The 22,295-nt window shown below is 32.9% G+C and overlaps 3 protein-coding genes and 1 long non-coding RNA gene across 4 annotated transcripts; 2 read left to right on the top strand and 2 right to left on the bottom strand.

Moving 5' to 3' along the window:
* Positions 1-660: 660 nt before the first annotated feature.
* On the top strand, positions 661-3,735 carry LOC8282994 ((3aS,4S,5R,7aS)-5-hydroxy-7a-methyl-1-oxo-octahydro-1H-indene-4-carboxyl-CoA dehydrogenase). Its single transcript, XM_002525800.4, has 6 exons — positions 661-1,124; positions 1,565-1,777; positions 2,138-2,233; positions 2,369-2,514; positions 2,762-2,981; positions 3,184-3,735. The coding sequence occupies exons 1-6, from the start codon at positions 990-992 to the stop codon at positions 3,370-3,372; spliced, it is 999 nt and encodes a 332-aa protein (XP_002525846.1). The 5' UTR covers positions 661-989; the 3' UTR covers positions 3,373-3,735.
* Positions 3,736-5,169: 1,434 nt separating this feature from the next.
* LOC125370444 lies at positions 5,170-6,958 on the bottom strand. The gene is made up of 2 exons (XR_007216418.1): positions 6,739-6,958; positions 5,170-6,570 (listed from the first exon to the last, which is right to left on the bottom strand). It is a non-coding gene; the product is annotated as an uncharacterized LOC125370444 (long non-coding RNA).
* A 2,177-nt stretch (positions 6,959-9,135) lies between these two features.
* On the top strand, positions 9,136-17,197 carry LOC8282997 (7-deoxyloganetin glucosyltransferase). The gene is given in 7 exon segments (XM_048375309.1): positions 9,136-9,510; positions 9,513-9,569; positions 11,161-11,328; positions 11,416-11,598; positions 13,497-13,700; positions 13,852-14,022; positions 16,117-17,197. Coding segments are annotated over 7 exon segments (2,082 nt in total). The 5' UTR covers positions 9,136-9,167; the 3' UTR covers positions 17,073-17,197.
* A 1,788-nt stretch (positions 17,198-18,985) lies between these two features.
* On the bottom strand, positions 18,986-20,965 carry LOC8282998 (7-deoxyloganetin glucosyltransferase). Its single transcript, XM_002525804.4, has 2 exons — positions 20,174-20,965; positions 18,986-20,059 (listed from the first exon to the last, which is right to left on the bottom strand). The coding sequence occupies exons 1-2, from the start codon at positions 20,685-20,687 to the stop codon at positions 19,125-19,127; spliced, it is 1,449 nt and encodes a 482-aa protein (XP_002525850.2). The 5' UTR covers positions 20,688-20,965; the 3' UTR covers positions 18,986-19,124.
* Between the last annotated feature and the right edge of the window lie 1,330 nt (positions 20,966-22,295).

Genomic DNA, 22,295 nt, shown 5'->3' with positions numbered 1-22,295 from the left:
TTATAATGAAAATCGAGCAACACACGAGTAAATAACTAGTATATATTAATTTCTAATATATAAATTTTTTTAATATTTGTACTTAATTTTTGTACTAATGTGTGTTTATTTTTAGCACAAAATTTAAGTCCATATATAATTTTATAGTTTTTTCTATTAATTTATTTAATTATGTTTAATATTATATTAATAATAAATTAATTTTTCATTAGATAATAATTCTAATTCTAAAAATATAATCTTTAGTTTATATTTTTAATATTATATTTAATAATAAATTAATTTTTACTATATAATAAATTTTTAGTTTTGAAAATAGTAATATCAATTATAGTATTAAATTATATAGTATTAGAATTAATTAATAAATATTTTTACATTATTGTATTAGAAAATTAAAAAGATATTTACAAATATTTAATTTGTTATTATTTTTTAAAATTATATAATAATATTAAAATTAAATTTTTATTAAATTGTATCTATTTAATTAATTTTATAGTTTAAATAATAAAAAGGTGGAGCAACATACGATAAACCACTAATTTAATATAATTATCAAGATAAAAGAATTTGAGAAAATAAAACTACAGTCTATTTCTGCTTACGTAAAGAATAAAGAACAACCAAAAGACCGATCACATTCACAGACACAGAAAGGAACAAGTTCAAGGAAAAAAAAACAGAGGAAAGGACAAAGCTTTGATTTCAGCAGCCACCCGTCCAACGCTAATAAAGAGAAATTCGTTTTGGGTTTTTCCATTCGCAGTGTACTATCAAGACTTTGGATCCCAGGGTGTTCGTTTCTTTTGGACTAATTTGAGAAAGACAAATTGTATTCTTCCATTTCTTTAGTGCATATGTGTGTGTATATATATTTAAGTATGCTTTCTGCTTGAAGATTAAAGAGAGCAGACCGACAAAGATTATATAATCATTTGTAAATTCTTCTCATTCGTTGGAGTTAAGAGAGAGGAGAGAGAAAAGAAATGGGTTGGAAAGGGATATTGGGTATTGAATACGGGATTGTGCAGGCACCATTAGGACCTGATATTTCTGGCCCTGAGCTTGTTGCTGCTGTGGCTAATGCTGGTGGACTTGGGTTTCTCAGAGCTCCTGATTGGGTATTTATTTTCCTTTTCAGTCTTATTTATTTGCTTATTGTTATTGTTATTTCAGTAGTTGTTGCTACTACATATTCAATATATTAAAGCCAAGGCTTCCTAATCTTTATTGTAATTATCTTTAGTTTACTGTCATGCTTTGTGTTAAATCAGTGACTGCAACTAAAAGGTTAATTCTTTGTGATCAGAATTCTGATGTTCCTTGTTAGTTTTTTGAATTGTGGTGTTGAATGTATAACTAACTCATTATTATCAAGATCCTTAAGCATGGTTATCTCTGGGGAAATTAAAATTGATTGGATGGTGATGCAATAAAGGAGAAAAATTGATCTGCCCCAGTTAGGATGAGTTCAGACTTTGAGATAGAATCTATCACTTGAAGAGAAAAAAGAAAAGAAGAGAGAATGGAAGGTGATTCTTTTTTCAAAATTTTGTAACAGGAGTCACCTGATTACTTGCGGGGATTGATAAGGAAAACACGAACATTAACTGACAAACCCTTTGGAGTTGGTGTTATTCTGGCATTTCCACACGAGGAGAATGTTAAAGCCATACTGGATGAAAAGGTTGCATTTCTGCAAGTTTACTGGGGTGACTGCTCAGAGGAGCTTGTACTCCAGGCACATCAAGTTGGTGTCAAGGTTGTTCCCCAAGTAAGTCTATTACACTAATTTTTTCTTAATTAAACCACTACCGAATGAGGGCATGCCTGCAGGAATATTATTGTATTGTTCTGTCCCGCATATTGTATCATTGTGAATCAAACAGCTGTTACGGACTACTGTAATTATATTTGACAAAATTGTAGATCAGGTCATTTGAGTCCCTGAACTTGTAACCAACACTGTAATTAACTAATTCATAGGATTGCTTGAAATACGAATTGGATGCTGAAACTGGTCTTGACAGTCCATCTCTCAGGCACAAATAGTTTAAAATTTAGTTTAAGTTGTAGACTTTTGCTTTATGATTTTCGAACCTTGGTTAACAAATTGCATGTGTTTCCATTGGAGGTTGGGAGTTATGAAGATGCAAAAAAAGCCATTAATGTTGGTGTGGATGCAATCATTCTCCAAGGACGTGAAGCTGGGGGGCATGTAATTGGTCAGGTATTCAGCTTGTATGTTTCCAAATTCTTAATATTTGCAACTCCCCTTATTGCTTTACAGCTTTAAAAATTGTTTTCTAGTTGCTAACTTTGATTTTTCCACATGGTTATAATTGTCTTGATCATCTGCTTACAGGAAGGCTTGATATCATTGTTGCCAAGGGTAGTTGATCTTGTAGGAGATCGCGGTATACCTGTAATTGCTGCTGGCGGTATTGTGGATGCACGTGGCTATGTTGCTGCTCTGGCCCTTGGCGCTAAAGGGGTCTGTCTGGGAACTAGGTATAAACCAACGTTCTCTTAGATAAATTAGGAACTCATTTGGAACTGAGAAGTTGGCCTGCTGACCTGCCAAAAATGAAGGCATGTAGACAACAGAACAAGGAAAATTTAAATAGAATGTTCCTTTTTATATATCAGGATCCAAATGATACATAAGTTCTTTTTGAAGTATGTGCTTTATGATGATGCAATTTCCATAAGGTTATTGATACTATTTCAAGTTTACAAATTAAAATGAAATTTGCAGATTTGTTGCAACTGAGGAGAGCTATGCTCATCCAACATACAAGAGGAAGTTGGTTGAACTCAACAAAACTGAGTATACAAATGTGTTTGGTCGGGCCAGGTGGCCTAATGCACCACAACGTGCTCTAGTAACACCCTTCTTCAACGATTGGAAAGCTCTCCCACCTCATGAAAGTGAGGTTAACCAACCTATCATTGGTCGTTCCACAATAAATGGCGAGGTGAGATTATTTTCGTATGACTTCATGAAACCTTTCCTACCTTTCCTCAGTTGATTCTTCTTTCCCTGTTCATTTGTTAAATTCTTGTGTTATACATCATAAGAAAGGAGGAAGAAGAAGCAATCCTTATTTTGAATGCCAATATATGTTACTTCTTTTTCTTTTTCATAAGATTATATAGTTTTATTTTATTCTCTTATAGGAAAAAGAGATCCGCCGTTTTGGGGGTCCAGTTCCAAATATGACAGCAACAGGTGACATAGAAAGCATGGCGATGTATGCTGGTCAAGGAGTGGGTCTCATCAACGAAATTCTCCCTGCCTGTGAAGTGGTTAAAAGGCTAGTTGAAGGAGCTCAACGACTGATCCAGCAAGAATTCAGTACAATATAGTTCAAGGATGGGTGGCGCGCCTATCAAAAGTTATCAGTCAATTGTTTTTCTGGTAGTGATGGACCGGATTCATTATTTTCCATATAATCTGAGTTTTGGATATCCCATGGATATAGCACAAGAATTTGAAGTCCTATCATATTGAAGAGGCTACACAAAAATGCTTGAAGTACTTAAAGGGTCTCTCTCGATCTCTACAGCCTTGTTCTTGGTTCGTGGTACTTGACTCATTGAATACTTTGAAGCATTTGAATTATTTAGAGATAAATGAATCCTTGTAAAGGATCTATATTGCATATAATAACTTCAATGTTAACTATAGTTTTTGCCACAAAGGACTTGTGAACTTGGCAATTTCTAGAATCAATGTCTCTGCAGAATGCTCATTTCCAAAGATACCTAAAGAACATACCATAATTTCTCAAAAACTGATCCAGCAAGAATTCGGTGGCTTATAGTTTAACGTCAAGGATGGCCAGCCTAACTTATCAAATAACTTGCCAATTAGTCTTCTGACAGTGATGAACAACTCACAGAACAATAGAAAGGAAGTAAAAGAAAGAATAGCACATTTCTTTTATGCAGGCATAACACATATGTTCCAATATGAAAAAACCTAATAAAAAGAATATAATAATCTAACAAGCTTAGGTCATCTTCCATTTGATAGCATTTTATTGTATACAAATCAGTTAAAGTAGTTATTCAATAGCTGAAGAAGCCAGTTTAAAATATCATTTTGTTCTAATTTCCATCTTCATGAATAGATACAATTTACAACAAACAAAAATAAAGGTGTATTAATCAAAGTAATCAAAGTGGCTTATCAAATTATAACCAATCTTTTGGACAATACAGTATAGAATATCATAACAATTTTTTGCATTAGGTAGATTTTAACATATCAATTGAAAAAGACAGTTAGTGAGAATATTCACCTTAGGATTCTTTTTGTAATTAAATGTCATTCACATGATCAAAGAAAAATCATATACTCTTGAATTGATTCTAGACCTTGTTGACTTCACATGCAACTTACCTTTCCTTAATGGGAAAACGATCCCAGATATCCCGACCTTTAACCGTTTTTGCGAATCTACCCTCATCTTTAAAACGTATCAATTTAGTTCACCATGTTTGCGTCTTGTATCATTTCTAACCACTCGCGTTTTGGCGTGTGGCACTAATGACATGGCGTCCACGTAGCTCTACATGTTTGTCTACGTGGCTGAGGACCTTGAAGTACCTCAAAACTTACTATTTTTTTCTCAATTTTTTCTCCAATTCTATCCCCAATTCTAATTTCTAGGGTTTACAATTACAATACAACTAATAACTTCCAACAACACCAATTGCTAAATAGCCAAAATAGCAGGATTAATAAGTGGGTTAGATCCAAACACTGCATTAGCTATAGTAATGACGCCGGGATTCTGACTGCTCAAACCAGCAAAAGCTACTGCATTTGTCTTTGCAAGATTGAACTGGAAATGAATCAGACCAATTGGGAACACGAAAACATCTCCTGAGTATAGCACTTTTGAGACTAAGCGATTAGGGTTGATGTAACAAAGCCGACATAAAGAGTTCCTTCAATGACCACAAGAATTTCTGTTGCTCGAGGGTGAGTGTGCGAAGGGTTTTAAGCCACCATTTGCTGCATAGTCAAGACGAGCAAGAGAAATACCAAGTGTATTAAGGCCTGCAATTTGATCGACATTGAAGAGAGTGACATTTACTCCATTTTGGTTTGCAGTATCTCTTGGGATGTTTAATCCAGAAAAAGAAGTCTTCAGCTACGGTAAGATTTGGGTTCTTGTAGAATTTCCCATTGACAAACACTGCAGCATTTAGTTAACAAATAAATCCTAGAAATTAGAATTGGAAAAAAAATTGGAGAAATGTTAGGACGAAACTGTGAGTTTTGAGGTCCTTCATTATGCTCAGCCACGTAGACAAACATGTGGAGCCACGTGTGGACGTTATGTCATTACTGGCACACGCCAAAACACGGGTGGGTAGGAATGATACAAGACGCAAATATGGTGGACCAAATTGATACGTTTTAAAAATGAGGCTAGATTCGCGAAAATGGTTAAAGGTTGGGCTATCTAGGATCGTTTTCCCTTCCTTTTCCCTTCCTTAGTTCATCACTTTTAAAATGTTGTAAACTTACTGATATCATTTCTTTCAGTTCCTGCAAGCAAAAAACTAATCAAGAGCGAACCAATGGCTGAAAGTTTAGTTTCCTTTTTGCTTTTTGCTGGCTGGAGCTCTTCCTTGAGGAAGAATCAGAAATACTGAGAGGAGTTGGAGGGGAGTTTGAATCCATCAAAGATGAACCGGAGCAAATAATGGCTTTCTTGAGAGTAGCAGAGGCGATGGAAGAAACTGATCCTCAAGCTCAAGTATGGATTAAGCAAGTACGAGAAACTGCTTTTGACATTGAAGATGTTTTTGATGAATTCTCCCTTCGTCTAGCAAGTAATAAAAAACGCTTCATCTCTAAGATCTTGTCGGTCGAGGATGTTTATCATTGTCATCAAAATTGCTTCTAAATTAAGAAGCATCAAATCAAGAAATGAAAGTGTTTCTAAAGGATATCATCAGACGTACAAGTTCTATGTCCAAGAAGAGCGAGACTCGAGCTCCACTAGTACTACAGCAACAAACAGCATGTGGGATGATAGTCGAAAAGAGCCTCTCCGGCTACAAGACACTTATGAGCTTGTTGGCGTTGACAAGGCTAAGAAGCAGCTGATTGGGTGGCCAACTGAAGCACAATATGTCAAAGTCATTTCAGTGGTAGGAATAGGAGGATTGGGGAAAACCACACTAGTCAAAGAGGATTGGGGAAAACCACACTAGTCAAAGAAGTCTATGATGATCCTAAGGTTGTCAGAGATTTGAAGGTCCATGCTCGAATCAGTCTTTCGCAGTTATTCAAGATGGAAGAAATCTTAAAAGGATATTTTTCGCCAATATTGCATAACGAAAGCAATCAATATTTTTCGCAAATATTTTTCGCGTGGTCATATCAGGTATATCATCTGCAACCCTCGTCTCTTGAAGCATCTTGGAGTCTGTTTTGCAAATCAGCATTCCAAGGGCATGGCTGCCTTCCACCTTTGACGGGTATTGCTCAAAACCTGATAGAAAAATGCTAGAGACTACCCCTCGCAATTGTGACTATTAGTGCTGTCTTGGCCAGGAAAAACACAAGTTAAACACATGAATAAGAGATGATAAGGCGTAATCGCGGAGGTAAAATACATGAATTAGACGACGATGAACTTCAAAGTATGATAAAAATATTGTTACTCAGCTACTACGATTTTCCAGGCTATTTGAAAGCTTATTTCTTACATTTCAGCATATTCCCTGAACATTATGCAATGAAGCGAATGAGGTCAATTCGATCATAGATTGCAGAAGGATTTATGGAGGAAAGGGACGGAAGATATTGGAAGAAGTTGCTGAGAGCTACCTAGATGAACTTCTTGGCAAAATCTTAATTCTTTCCCAGACATTAAAAAACTTAATAAAGAAGACTCGAGAGTCCGAAAGTTTGAAAATGTAACATGCATAGAGGCATTTGTCAAACGACAAGAATGCAAGTAAATTACATGCGTATAGGCGTACACTTGTCTTTTTATTTACCGTTTGAAGATGTACCAAACATGCATTTAGCCATACATTTGTTTTGGTTATCCATGCGGTGCACAGATATTGCAACTAATCGCTGGTGGCTGCTGATGCTATCTAACCTTTGCTGGCAGCTTTTGGGATCACTATGTATTTCATGATCTATTAAATTTTTATAAATAAAAATTATAATATTTAATTAAATAATTATCTATATATAAATTATATATTAAAAATATTAAATTAGTTATTATAATTACTATATAATGAATCATTACATCAGTCAATTCATTTTATAAATTCATACTGCGTTAAATTTGTAACCCAAGGAAAAAAAATGCTTTTATGAAACAGCACCCATATTTTTCTATCCTACACAGCTTTCTTGACAAACCACTTTTCCTAAGAGAAATTGAAAGTGATTACAAGGGTCGGAGGAGGAAAAGTAAAAGAGCAAAGAGAAAATAATAAAAACTTTAGAGAATCATTTTTGTTATTTGGAACATATTGCAACCTGTTATAACTTGGCTATATACCATGGTCATAATTAAATGTATTAGAATGAACCATGATTTTGCGGTATGGTCTGACATTTTTTCTCTTTGTTTCTTTTTATAAATTTTTGAACCTAAGCAGATAAAAAATTAAAATAATTTTTGATTTGCCGTCCCCGACCCCGACAACCGACAAAGGGTCAATTTTTCTTCTGAATTTGTGTCCAATAATCAAAGGTATCAAATTTATTTTGAGTGACGTGTGATATTATCTCTAAAGATTAAATATATTTAATTTTAATCTTTTCATTAAACAGTCATTTGAATTAATGTACACGAGTTAAATAAGCTCAATTAACTCTTCTAAATAAAATAAAATATTATTAAATTTTTAAATTTTAATTGATTTATAAAAATTAAAAATAATATCTATTTTATTAATTTACCGATATAATATATACTGACACATTATACAAGCGTGTATTTAGTAAAATTTAAAATTGAAATTTAATTGATTCAAAAGAGATAAGTTATGAGCCTATTTATTATGAAAGAAAATTGAAATTTGACTTATTTAATTATTAGAATGTTAAAATTTGACTTATTTAATATTTTTTCATTTTTGAATCGATTGAACCTAAAATTTATATTTTTTTAAATACGCTCTTATATAGCACATCACTAAATACTGTATTAGTAAATTAATAAAATAAAATATTATTTTTAATTTTTTAATTTAATTGAGACCTTAAATTGTGTGTATTCAACTCCTAGACATAAGTTTAGAGGACTACTTCCTGCAGAAAGTTTAGATTCGGTGTATTTGACCATTGACCTTGAGTTTAGAGGTCTACTTGTTGAAACAGTTTAAATTAAGTGTATTTTATCCTTAGACTTAACTACATGGAGCTATTTGCTGAAATAATTCGAGAAGTAAACTGGTCCTTGTTTGGTCATAAGGATAATCGTTCTTATTAGGTCAGGGGCGGCCGGTCCGAGGGTTACCCGCGATTGGTAATGGCATAACCTTTAAATTAGATGTATTTAACTATTAGACATAATTTCAAAGTGCAAATTGACCCTTTGTCCCTCCAACAAGCATTACTTATATAATACACGGACATACAAATACAAGGATTAACAAGTCTAATGTTATTAAACATTCTTTTCATCTCGTACTAACTTAGTTTTTTAATAATTTATTTGGATTAAGAAAATATTTAATAAAATTAATTATAAAAAATAATTGAATTAGACTAATTCAATTTTTTTATAAATATTATAAAATTTATTATATTTATTTTAATATAAAAATAAAATTAAAGAAATTAATGTTAAACTCAATATATAAAAATGATAAGTAATTGGAATTTTTTTAATTTGAAAAATATTCTCTTCGTATGAAATGAATTGGGTATTTAGACATGTGTAACATTTTCTTTTAAAGTAGCAATCAAAATGTTTGTCAGAATAAACCTCAAGAATCTTGACGTAATTTCTCCTTCACAATATTTATATATATATATATATATATATATATATATATATATTTTAAGAAAGAAACGTTTATAAATATTAAAATGAAAATCATTGGCTTCTCTTTCTGCTTTATCAAAAACTCTGAGACTCATCTTTCTCTATTTCTTTCACACAGAGATGAGAGTAATGGAACCCAATTTAGTGGCTAACAATAATAAACCCCATGCTGTATGCATACCATACTCAGCACAAGGTCACATAAACCCTATGTTAAAGGTAGCAAAACTTCTTCACTTCAGAGGCTTTTACATAACCTTTGTCAACACTGAGTACAACCATAAACGCTTGCTCAAATCCAGAGGCTTAGACTCCGTTGCCGGCTTGCCGGACTTTTGCTTTGAAGCTATCCCTGATGGTCTTCCTGTGAGTGATCACGGTAATAACGATGACACAACACAAGATATTCCTTCTCTTTGCGACTCTACTTCAAAGAACTGTCTAGTCCCATTTCGGAATCTGCTTACAAGATCAATGACAGTACTTCTTCTTCTTCACCTGGGAAGCCGCCGGTGAGTTGTATCTTATAAAGATAAAGCAGCTGAAATATCTTAGCTTTGTATTTTCTGTTATTTTGCTGTAACTTAAACTCATCATTAGTTGTATCTCTTATCATGTATAGCTCAGTTAGTTAAATTGTGTAGGACTCTTCAATGTATTATCACGACAAAAGAAGCTTATGATATTGAAGTGGATGATCAATGACTTGTAATAAATGAGGTTATGGAGGTTTAGGAGATTGAAGAGTAGGAGAAGTGAGATGGTAAAGCCACTGAATGTTAGTAGCTACCATGGCTAAAAGGAGTTTAACCCATGGTGAAACCCACTTGTTGATGCATCTGAAAAAAGAAACAGAGAAAAATCTGGAGGCAGCCAAAAACAAAATAACTATTACAACTAATATGAAGATCAATACTTGCTAATTATAATTAATAATTTTGGGTTTTACTGTTGATATTTGAGGAGCATTTTCTCCCACATTGCTAAGTTAACAATGTGGAGGTACTTTCCAAGCCTATATAATAGAGGCCTCACTTTGTTATTAAAGTATCCCAAAATAAGAGAAAAATATTAGAGAGTTAAGCAATTATTTTTCTCCTATTATAAAGAGAGAATTTTAATGTTTTCTCCTTTATAAATAGAGAGTTTGTAACTCCTATTATTTTTTCTTATAGTAAAATTCTTCTATCATTGCCCGTGGTTTTTACCCTAATTTGTTTAGGGGTTTTCCACGTATATCTGTGTGTTCTATTGTGTATTTTGTCTTTCTTTATCTTTATTTTCTCAAATTATTAGCTGTGATTTTGCTCTATCAGGTTCATATTTTTCTACAATTGGTATCAGAGCTCCTGGTTGGTAAGAAATTCCTTAAAATTCTGTGATTGCAGCTCAGCCTGATCTTTCACAGGAGTTTGAGGTTTTCTTTGGTGCAAAAGAGCTTGTGTAGAGTAGTAAGAATACTTACAATCTAGGGAAGGTTCTGTCTAAGGAGATTGGTATTTAAGAGGTCCGCTTGTGACCCTCCAGTCTTTCCTGGGAACTTACCTAGTGAGTTGTGTTCATTACTGCGGTTTATTTTACAAGCTAAAACGCACCGTTTGTGATAGAAGCAATGGCGGCAAAATTTGAGATTGAAAAGTTCAACGGGAGTAATTTCTCACTGTGAAAATTAAAGATAAAAGTCAGATTGAGAAAAGACAATTGTCTTGCGGCTATCGTTGAACGTAATCGACAACACTCACAGATGATAATAAGTGGAACGAGATGGATGAGAATGCTATTGCAAACCTTCATCTAGCACTTGCAGATGGGATCTTGTCCAGCATAGAAGAAAAGAAAACGACAAAGGAGATTTGGGACCACCTCACTAGACCGAGGCCAAGTCATTACACAACAAAATTTTCCTTAAGAGGAAACTTTACACCTTAAGAATGTCGGAATCTACTTCCGGATGAGCATCTTAATGTCTTGAATACTCTATTTTCTCAACTCACATCATTGGGCTATAAAATAGAGTCACAAGAACGTGCGTGAACTTCTACTCCAAAGTCTACCCTGATTCGTATGATCAACTCATCATCGGTTTGACAAATAATGTCATACCAAATTCTAGTCTTTGATGATATAGCAGCCGCTATTCTTGAAGAAGAAAATCGACGAAGAAACAAGGAAGACAAGCAGGCAAGTTCACAACAAGTGGAAGCCTTGATGGTGATGAGAGGGAGATCAACAGAACGTAGTCCAAGTGGGAGTCACAATCATTGTAGATCAAAATCAAAGAGTAAGAAGAATTATAAATGCTACAATTGTGGTAAGAAAGGTCAACTGAAGAATGATTGTTGGAGTTTAAAGAATTCCAATCCTTAAGGGAATGTGGCATGCACTTCGGATGATGGAAATGTATTATGCTGTGAAGTAGCAATATCAACTGAACCTATCTTAGGAGGATCTGTGTATAGTTGTGAAGATAATGCCTTAAAGATTATAGGCATTGGAACTATCAGGTTGAAGATGCATGATCGCACTATTCAAGGAGTGCGACATGTGGAAGGTCCGAAGAAGAATTTGTTATCTCCGGGACAAATTTGGATGATCTTAATTGCATTATCAAAGTTCAGAAAGGAATCATGAAGATTAGCCGAGGAGCGCTTGTAATTATGAAAGGAAAAAAAAATTGTCGCTAATTTGTATATGTTTTGGGAGGTATGAAGTAGAAGCATCCGTTGCTTCAAGTAGTTTAAGCGAGAGATCCGAATGGTGTGGCATCGGGCTTGGACATATGTCCGAACAAGGCATGAAGATTCTCACGAGAAAAATCTACTTCCCCGGTCTCACAAAGGTGTCATTACCCTTTTGTGAGCATTGCATAACAAGCAAGCAAAGATCGACTACAGCTCAATACATCCAATTCTAGAAGCAAGGATGCTCTAGAATTAGTTCACTCCGATGTATGACAAGCACCGGTTTCATCACTAGGAGGAGCTAAGTACTTTGTATCCTTCATCAATGATTACTCAAGGAGATGTTGGGTGTATCCAATCAAGAGCAAGGGAGATGTATTTGTAATTTTCAAAACTTACAAAGCGCGGGTTGAACTTGATTCGTGCAATAAGATCAAGTGTTTAAGGACAGATAATGGAGGAGAATACACAGGTCATGAATTTAATAGCTTTTGCAAGCAAGAAGGCATCAAGAGACAGTTTCACTACGGCATACACTCCTCAACAAAATGGAGTGGCGAGCGGATGAACAGAACTCGCTAGAAAGAACTAGAGCATTGTTGGGAGCTCGCAGGCCTAAATAAGGCATTCGGGCGATTAACACTTTGTTATGTGATTAACCGGTCTCCATCTACAAAGAATTGATCAAAAGACACCGATGGAGATGTGGACCGGGAAACCAGTTGATTATTCAAACCTCCATATATTTGGAAGTCCCGTATGTGATGTATAATATCCAAGAAACTACAAAGTCGGATTCAAAATCCAGGAAGTGTTTGTTCTTGGGATATCGATGGTGTGAAGGGCATCGCCTGTGGGATCCCAACGCCTACAAGGTTATAATCGGGCAGGGATGTAATCTTCCTAGAAGATAAATTGAAGGGAGAAGATGATAGCACTTCAAAAGAAAATTCGGAGACTACAACTATACAGTGGAAAGAAAGTCTACGGAAGAAAATTCTTCCCAAGTAGCACCAGAGCACGAAGAGGAAGAACCAAATTGAGTTTGAAGAGCCGGTAGTAGTTGAAGAGTCGAACTTGGAAAGGGAAAACGTATAAAATTTACACCAACTGGCATAAAGATTATGATATAGGCGAATGTCGCATACCTGTCTTCTAATCGAGGAAGGAGAGCCATCAACTCTCCAAGAAGCAATGAGTTCGGATGCATCTCAGTTGGATGGCAGAATGCAAGAAGAGATGGAAGCTCTACATAAGAACAAGACTTGGGAGCTTGTGCCACTACCACAAGGAAGAAAGGCCATTGGCAATAAATGGGTCTTTAAGATCAAAAGAAATAGTGATGATCAAGTGGAGCGGTTTCGTGCAAGAATGGTGGTGAAATGATATGCTCAGAAGGAGGGGATTGACTTCAACGAAATATTTTCCCCTGTAGTTCGATTAACAACTGTTCGAGTAGTCTTGGCGATGTGTGCTACATTTGACTTACATCTAGAGCAACTAGATGTGAAAACAGCTTTTCTCCATGGAGATCTTAAGGAAGAAATTTATATGCTCCAGCCAGAAGGTTTTGAAGAAAAAGGAAAGCGGAACTTGGTTTGTAGGTTGAACAAATCTCTATACGGTTTAAAGCAGGCACCGAGGTGTTGGTATAAGAGATTTGATTCCTTCATCATGAGCCTTGGATACAACAGACTTAATGCAGACCCTTGTGCATATTTCAAGAGGTTTGGTAAAAGTGATTTTATTATCTTACTGTTATATGTAGATGACATGTTGGTAGCAGGCCCCAACAAAGATCATATTGAAGAACTAAAGGCACAGTTGGCTAGGGAATTTGAAATGAAGGACTTGGGACCAGCAAACAAGATTCTAGGGATGCAAATTCAACGAGACAGAAACAATAGGAAGATTTGGCTTTCTCAGAAAAATTATTTGAAGAAGGTCTTGCGACGCTTCAATATGCAAGATTGTAAGTCAATTTCTACCCCACTTCCTGTTAGTTTCAAATTATCCTCCAAAGATGAGTCCTAGCGTTGAAGAAGGAAGGATGAAAATGTCTCGAGTACCGTATGCATCAGTAGTGGGGAGTTTAATGTTCGCGATGATTTGTACACGACCAGACATTGCACATGCAGTGGGAGTAGTAAGTCGGTACATGGCGAATCCTGGTAGAGAGTATTGGAATGCTGTAAAGAGGATTCTAAGATATGTTAAGGTAACCTTAGATGTTGCATTATGTTATGGAGGATCAGACTTTATTATCAGAGGATATGTTGACTCAGATTATGCAGGTGATCTTGATAAAAGCAAATCTACTACAGGGTATGTGTTCACACCATCGTGGCGACATCAACAATGTAATATGTAGCAACTACACAAGCTAGTAAGGAAGCAGTATGGTTGAAAATGATGATGGAGGAACTCGGGCACGAACAAGAGCATATTCCTCTGTTCTGTGACAGTCAGAGTGCCTTGCATCTCGCAAGGAATCCAACTTTTCATTCAAAGTCAAAACACATACGAGTCCAGTATCACTTCGTTCGTGAAAAAGTGGAAGAGGGCACTGTGGATATGCAGAAAATTCATACTAAAGACAACCTAGCAGATTTTTTGACGAAGGCAGTTAACACTGATAAATTTATTTGGTGTCAATCCTCTAGTGGCCTGATAAAAGTATAAGCAGCATGGAAAGGCAAGGAAGAAAGAACGGTGTGAAGATCTGATTGATCCTCAATCAAATCTTCAAGTGGGAGATTGTTGATATTTGAGGAGCATTTTCTCCCACATTGCTAAGTTAACAATGTAGAGGTACTTTCCAAGCCTATATAATAGAGGCCTCACTTTGTTATTAAAGTATCCCAAAATAAGAGAAAAATATTAGAGAGTTAAGCAATTATTTTTCTCCTATTATAAAGAGAGAATTTTAATGTTTTCTCCTTTATAAATAGAGAGTTTGTAACTCCTATTATTTTTTTCTTATAGTAAAATTCTTCTATCATTGCCCGTGATTTTTACCCTAATTTGTTTAGGGGTTTTCCACGTATATCTGTGTGTTCTATTGTGTATTTTGTCTTTCTTTATCTTTATTTTCTCAAATTATTAGCTGTGATTTTGCTCTATCAGGTTCATATTTTTCTACATTTGTTACGATAAGTTTGTATTGCACAAAGAGAAGGAAGAAAGAAGTATTTGGTGGGTTCACTTTTAAAAGAAGTAAAAAAAAAGAATTAAAACAACATATTTAGATAACTGACGTAAGTTTTCTTTCAATTGAAGGGTTTGAATTACAGATTTTAGAAACTTTGATAGTTTATTTACACTAAAAAATAATTCAGGGGACGTGAGCGAAAAATGCACCTTTGTCCAATTTTAGAAATCAAACCTGATAAATCTACACCCAAATTACTAGAAAAAGTCACTAAAGTAAAGACGAAGTCACCTTGGCAGTTGGCACTAAAAACAAACATGTGAGGTGGCCTAATGTCACTTCATTCCTCTTCTTATCTTGCTTACATAATGATCCATCGACAGTGACAACTGAAAGGGCTGACCCTCAGGAACCAATAGATTCCAAGTTTTAATCCTGGCACTGAAGTACAATTTAATCTTCACGCTAATTTTTTTGGATAATTATGATTTATTTTCCATATCTTTATATTATATTAATTACTTTTAGTATTTAAGAAACATATGTTTTATTTTTATTATAATTTTATTAAAATCTCTTTTGTCAAATTTTATTAGAAAATCATAATTAGGTTTAATTTTCTATTATTATTCTTTAATTTTTTAATGTAATAATTTATTTATTATAATAATTTTCTTTTTATATTTTAAAAATTAATATAATTTAAATATAATTTAGTTTTTAATCCAAACTAAAATTTTACTGTAATAAAATCAATAATAAAAATATTATTTATTTTATTTTAATAATAAAATATGCATAATTTAATATTTAATTAATATAAATATTTTACTAAAATCTAATTATATTAAAAATTAAAATTACTAATTTTATACAAATATTAAAATTAAATTTTATATAAAAATTAGATATAAAAATTTTGATATAATAATGGTATAAAACTATACATCAGACGAAAGATTAAAAAGTAAATAATATAAAACTAAATTTAGTTAAAGTTATTTAATTGAAATTATAACAGATTTTTAATATAAAATTAAAAATTAAAAAATTAAAAAAATATATTTTTTAAATATTAGAGTGTAACTAATATAATATTAAAAATCTATACGGAAATAGTATTTATTTTTTTAAGGTGTAATAGGTATGGCACCATCCCACATATGTGGACCGGTTCTTTATATGACTTGTACTGCAGGCCATCAATTTATATGCTAATCCTTTTGTGATTTTGCAGATGAAAGCTATCTAACAAACGGGTTCCTAGAAACTACCATAGACTAGTTTCCAGGTATGAGAAATATCAGATTAAAAGATCTTCCATCTTTCATCAGAACTACTGATTCAAATGGCATAATGCTCAACTTTGTACCAAATGAGATATCAAAAATTCCAAGAGCTTCTGCACTCATTTTAAACACATTTGATTCTCTTGAACAAGATGCTTTACAAGCTCTCTCATCAATCTTTTCTTCTGTTAACCTTTATAGCATCGGTCCGCTTCACGTGCTCTCCGATGATCAGATTCCAGGCCATGAAATGAAAAGAATAGGTTCAAATCCTTGGAAGGAGGATCCTGAATGCATTAAATGGCTTGATTTGCAAGAGCGTAATTCTGTTGTATATGTAAATTTTGGTAGTATAGCAGTAATGACCCCTAATCAACTCAATGAATTTGCTTGGGGACTAGCAAATAGCAAAAAACCATTCTTATGGATAAAAAGGCCTGATCTTGTAATTAGTGAATCTGCTGTTCTTTCGGCCGAAATCCTGATAGAAATAAAGGGTAGAGGAATATTGGCAAGCTGGTGTCCGCAGGAACAGATGTTGAAACATCCATCAATAGGAGTGTTTTTGAGTCATATGGGGTGGAATTCCACGATCGAAAGTTTGTCTGCTAGTGTTCTATTGCTTTGTTGGCCATTTTTCGCCGAGCAACAGACTAATTGTAAGTATGCTTGCAATGAATGGGGTATTGGAATGGAGATAAATGACAATGTTAAAAGAGAGGAAGTTGAGAGTTTGGTAAGAGAGTTAATGGAAGGTGAAAAAGGAAAAGAAATGAAAAAGAAGGCAATGGATTGGAAGGCTAAAGCAGAAGAAGCAACGAAACCTGGTGGTTATCAGAACTTTGAGGAATTTCTTGCAGTTCTGAAAAACAAGCAAATGAATGGAAAAGGTAAATTAGATTGATCTATGTTAAAGTAAAAGAAACAATCATTCACTAGTTCCATGTAGTTTCATATTGTTTCCTTGATGTTTTCAACATGGTCAAATTCAAAACTATTGCTTAGTTATTTTTCTGAGCAAAGGCCGCATAGAATGAGCTCGGATTCATGATTAAAGCAGGTTTTCATTGGAAAAAAGAAAAGGGATTTTACAACAAAAGAACCATCAGTTGTTTTAGAGAACCAATAGAAATTCGCCAAATTATTGAGTCTATTTAAATATTAAAATTCTTTAATTTTGTTATACGTACTAAAAAAAATTAAGAAATGCTAAAATAACTAAGATAATATTATGCATATACCTATATAAAAATTTATTTTAAATTACTAAAAATCAATAAAATTTATCTTTTTTCCTAACATCCTATAAAAATTTACATTCTTTTTTAAATTATAAATCTTTTCATAAATTATTAACTTACATAAAAGTAATAATATTTATTTCATATTATAATTTCTTTGTAAGTAATAAGATTTATATAAAATTATTTTAATTTAACAAAAAGAAAAAATCAGTTTTTTGTAAAAATAGCTACTATTTTCATGCTTACATTTTTCAAAATTTTAATTTATATAAATACAGTAATATTATTTCGTAATGTCATAATTCTTTCGCAATTAAGTATAATATTAAAAAAAATAATTCTAATTTACAAAAATACATTAAAAAAATTGATATTTTTTGAAAGATAAAAATTATTTTCTATATCAGTAATCTTCGAAAGTTCTTTTACAAATCAATGATCCTCGAAACATAGGAAATTTTCTTACCTTTAAACAAAGTAAGTGTAAATATTAAGAAATTAAAAGAAAGAAAAAGAAAAGGTTCAAAGAGCAAAGTGAATAAGAAATTGACCCATTCCCACTTAATTGGGTCTAATGGGAGTTGGATCCAACTCTGACAAACTTCATTTTAGAATAATGTAAAATAATTTAGGAAAGCAGTATCTTTCTTTTCCATAAAAGAACGTATAATAATTTAAAAACTCATCTCTTTCAAAAGTAAAAAAGAATTGATAAATTAAATTAATCATCATTATCACAGTGTCAGTGAATGAATCCTCTTTCCGCTTTCAAAATGGATAAAGAAAGAAGCAAACTCACGTTTCAGTACTTGTAAGTAAGAAATTTTAATGTTTTTTTGTTTGTTCTTTTTTTTACTTTGTTTTAGTCATCGACATTGTTTTTTTCTTCAAAGAGTTGTCGTAGAGTACAGGTTTGATTCACTACGTATGCAATCAAAATACCATGCGAATATATTATTTCCGCTTAAGTGCAAAAGAAATATAAGATTTTTAGTATTTTTTTTTAATTTAATCACGTATTTTAATTTTATTAATGTTACGTGTGACTTTATCAATTTTTATAAATCGATATATGTATTAAATTTTTAATAAAATTTATTTTACACGACAACTAAAATTTTAGTAAGTTAAACATATAGAGCCCATCTATAATCCATATCAGAAACGGTTCAAGTCTAAAACTCTTTTAAAAATAAAAATAAAATAATGACATATTTATTGTAAGAAAATCTTAAATTAAAATCAATTCTAAAATTACCCAACTATAAAATCATCCAAGTCTGATATAGCGGTTATTCAAGAGAGTGAAAGTAAAAGAGAAAATTATTTGTTACTGAAATCATTCATTGAAGAAGGCAAGGCATCGTGGTTCCTTGAAGAAGCTAAGTTGTGTGGTCTTAAATACTGACCACTCAAAAAGGATATTACTATATGACCTTTCTCTTGTTTCTGTTCGGTCACTGTTTCCTGTTCATGTATTGCGCATTGATGTTTTTGCACATATTTTTCATTTTCATTATAAATAAAATATAATTATTGTTAATTTATACAAAAATATATATATACATAGTAATAAAAAAATAATTTATATATAAATTTATATATTTTAATATTTAATTAATACATATTCAGTTATTTAAAATAGAAACATAAATTCCAGCAACACTTGAGAAAATACTAATTTCACAAAGACATAGCGACTGGAAGTGTCATCATTTGTGTTGTGACAGTAGCACCTCATTAACCAATCTGTCTAAATTCATAGATGATTTACCGTTAGGATCTGTTGCCTCTTCTGCCTTTCTCTTCCATTCCATTGCCTTCTTTCTCATTTCTTTACCTTTCTCCCCCTCTATTAACTCTCTTACAAGTTTTTCCACTTCATCTCTCTTCACTTCATTCTCTATCTCCATACCAATGCCCCACTTATTGCAAGCAAACCAGCAGTTAATTTGCTGCTCACCACCAAATGGCCAACAAATCACTGGCACTCCATTACTCAAGCTTTCAATCGTCGAATTCCATCCCATGTGGCTTAAGAATCCTCCTATTGATGGGTGCTTCAGGACCCTTTCCTGGGGACACCAACTTGTCCTTAGGCCTCTTTCTTTTGTCTCGTCGACGAACTCCTCTGGCAAGATTGTAGACTCACCCTTGACAATATCAGTCCTTATTATCCAAAGGAAAGTTTGTTTGCTATTACCAAGTCCCCAAGCAAGTTCTACAAGTTGTTGTCGTGTCATGTTCGTCATGCTACCAAAATTTACATAAACAACTGAATTGGGTTCCTTGGAATCAAGCCATTTGAGACATTCAAGATCGTCAGTCCACAAATTAGAACCGATGGATGTATTCTGATCTTTCTCAGCATTTTTTGCACCAACCAAGTCAAGAGGACCAATTGTGTAAATGGGAGGGAACATAGATGAAAGAGCAACCAAAACTTCATGTTCTAACTCATCATAAGTATTCAGAATAATCCCTGAAGCTCTTAAAGCTCCATATACTTCTTGAATTGAAAAGTTGAGAAAGAAATCATTTGGATCTGTTGTTCGAAAAGTCGGCAAGTCCTTCAAACGAATGCCTTTCATACCGGGAATCCAATCAACAGTCGTGTCTAAATAACCATTTGTTAAATAGCTCTCATCTGTACAGAATCAGAGAACTTATATTACTAAAAAAGGTAAAAGAATCATCAGAAATCCAATCTGGGTTTGAATCAAATCATGCTTAAATTAGTTCAAGAACACAAAGCATTTACCTTTGAGGGGTATAAGGCCCCTTTCAACAAGTTGTTTATTGTACGCATATGCTAAGAAGCCACATGCACTCGCAGTCCAGAAAAGCACACCAGGAACTCCAATTTCTTCAGCAGCATCAAGAGTGAAAGACATAATACCATCAGAAACAATACAAGTAATAGGTGGAACATTAGGTGATGATTCAAGTTTAGCAAGAAGATTGCGGAATGGAACTGGACAGTTGTTTGTAACAGATTGAGCGAGAGCTAGAATATCTTGGGTAGAGTCTAAATCAGGAGATGGAGGGAGACCATCCGGTATGGTTTCGAATTGAAAATCAGGCAATCCATTGAGAGCATCAGGGCCTCTAGACTTGAGCAATCTTCTCTGCATGTGTTCAGTGTTGATGAATGTAATGTAAAAGCCTCTTTGATGGAGTAGTTTTGCTAGTTTGAGCATTGGGTTTATGTGACCTTGAGCTGGGTAGGGTATGCATACTGCATGTGGCTTATTGGCCATGGAAGTCATTTCCATTACCCTCTGGTTCTTGATGGAAGCTGCTTAGAGTTGCCTTTCAAAACGAGTATGGTTTAATTTCCACCCAAATTGCTCACTCACTTGATGCTAGGGTGACAAGCATATGCCTATTTATATTAACCGAAGAGTACTGCCCAAGAAGCCAAGACAACAATTGTCTACTGAGCTGCCTGATTATTTGCTTGGGCATCACTTCTCTTGCTAAACACACAGCAACCTTAACATGTGACCTTGGACTTTGGAGACTCGTCTAGCTTCAAAGAAGCTTCTCTAATGGTTATGCACTTAAATAATTTTATGGGCCAAAAACCAGTGGCGAGTCCATTTGGGCTAGCGGCCTACCGCCCACTGAATTTTAAAATTTTATTTTTATATTCTTTTATTATTCTTATTGATATCTATAATTATTTTTAATTTTTAAATTCTTATAGATTTATTTCTAATTTTATTAATTTTTTATTTTATTTTTAATTTCTATTTATTTTTCTTATTTTGTTCATATTGATAAAATTTTGTATAATTTTTATTATTTTTTATATTTATTTGTATTTCATATTAATTTTTTTTACTTCCACAAATTAAATTTTATAGGATTACCACTAGTAAAAACTAAACCTAATTCTAGCAAATGGTCCATATCAGACATTTTTTGGACCGAAAATGGACTAGCCTCTGCTGAGGTGATGCTAGCATACGCATGGTCAGGGCACAATTAGAATCCATAACTATTAAGGTTGGCCAGGTTAAAGCTGCGATCGTTGATCATGCAGGATGAGAAGCTCTAATGGTAATCCTCTGTTCAATAAGAAAAAGAAAACTCCCTCAGCCAGCAAATTTAAAAATTCTATCACATTTCATAAGTGGATCTTGATTTCACGAAGCTACTGACTTGACCCAATTTAAGAGCTATTTGAAATCATCTAGAAAAATATTTAAAATTAGCTCTATATTAATGGACCCAAGTTTGAACTCGAATAGCTTAATAAGTCAAAATCGAACTCCATGATATCCAACTCGGTCTGCCTTACAAACTTAATTGAACTCAAGTTTCGTTAAAAAATAAATTTAAAATGATATACTAATAAGCTTTATTCATTACATTGAATATATAAATATTTATTAATTTATTCTGTTATAATATATAATAGTTAATAAATTTGATATTTTTAACATTAATATAGTTCATATAAGTTGATAAAATTTTGTAATTTTATATTTATTATTATCCATTCTAAGAATAATCAATAATTCTAAGAATACTAAATAAAATTAATTTAATAAATAAATATAAATAAATAAAATTAAAAATTAATAAGAATTAATAAATTAATATAAAATAAATATAATATAGAAAAATTAATATATAAATATAAATAAAATAAATATAAATATTTATATTATATTTTATAAATTAAATTATTTCGTTATAAATATATATATGATACATACTTAAGAAATATATAGTTTTATATAGATATCAATAACTTGGTGCATATTGATAACTATAAAATTATCTAAATTAATTTAAATCTAAAATTTAAATAATTTATATGTTGATTTTTTAAATTCAATTTGAATAAGTTTGAGTTCGTTAATTTGACTCGA

Source organism: Ricinus communis, chromosome 6, assembly GCF_019578655.1.
Source record: "Ricinus communis isolate WT05 ecotype wild-type chromosome 6, ASM1957865v1, whole genome shotgun sequence".
NCBI classification, from domain to species: domain Eukaryota; kingdom Viridiplantae; phylum Streptophyta; class Magnoliopsida; order Malpighiales; family Euphorbiaceae; genus Ricinus; species Ricinus communis.
The sequence above is the reverse complement of the archived record's forward strand: the minus strand, read 5'-3'. Positions and strand labels throughout refer to the sequence as shown.

Coding starts and splice junctions, on each gene's coding strand:
- LOC8282994 (XM_002525800.4), top strand. CDS start 990: ATGGGTTGGAAAGGGATATTGGGTATTGAATACGGGATTGTGCAGGCA. Junction 1,125..1,564: donor TTCTCAGAGCTCCTGATTGG/GTATTTATTTTC, acceptor ATTTTGTAACAG/GAGTCACCTGATTACTTGCG. Junction 2,515..2,761: donor GGGGTCTGTCTGGGAACTAG/GTATAAACCAAC, acceptor TGAAATTTGCAG/ATTTGTTGCAACTGAGGAGA.
- LOC8282998 (XM_002525804.4), bottom strand. CDS start 20,687: ATGGAAATGACTTCCATGGCCAATAAGCCACATGCAGTATGCATACCC. Junction 20,060..20,173: donor GGGCCTTATACCCCTCAAAG/GTAAATGCTTTG, acceptor GATTCTGTACAG/ATGAGAGCTATTTAACAAAT.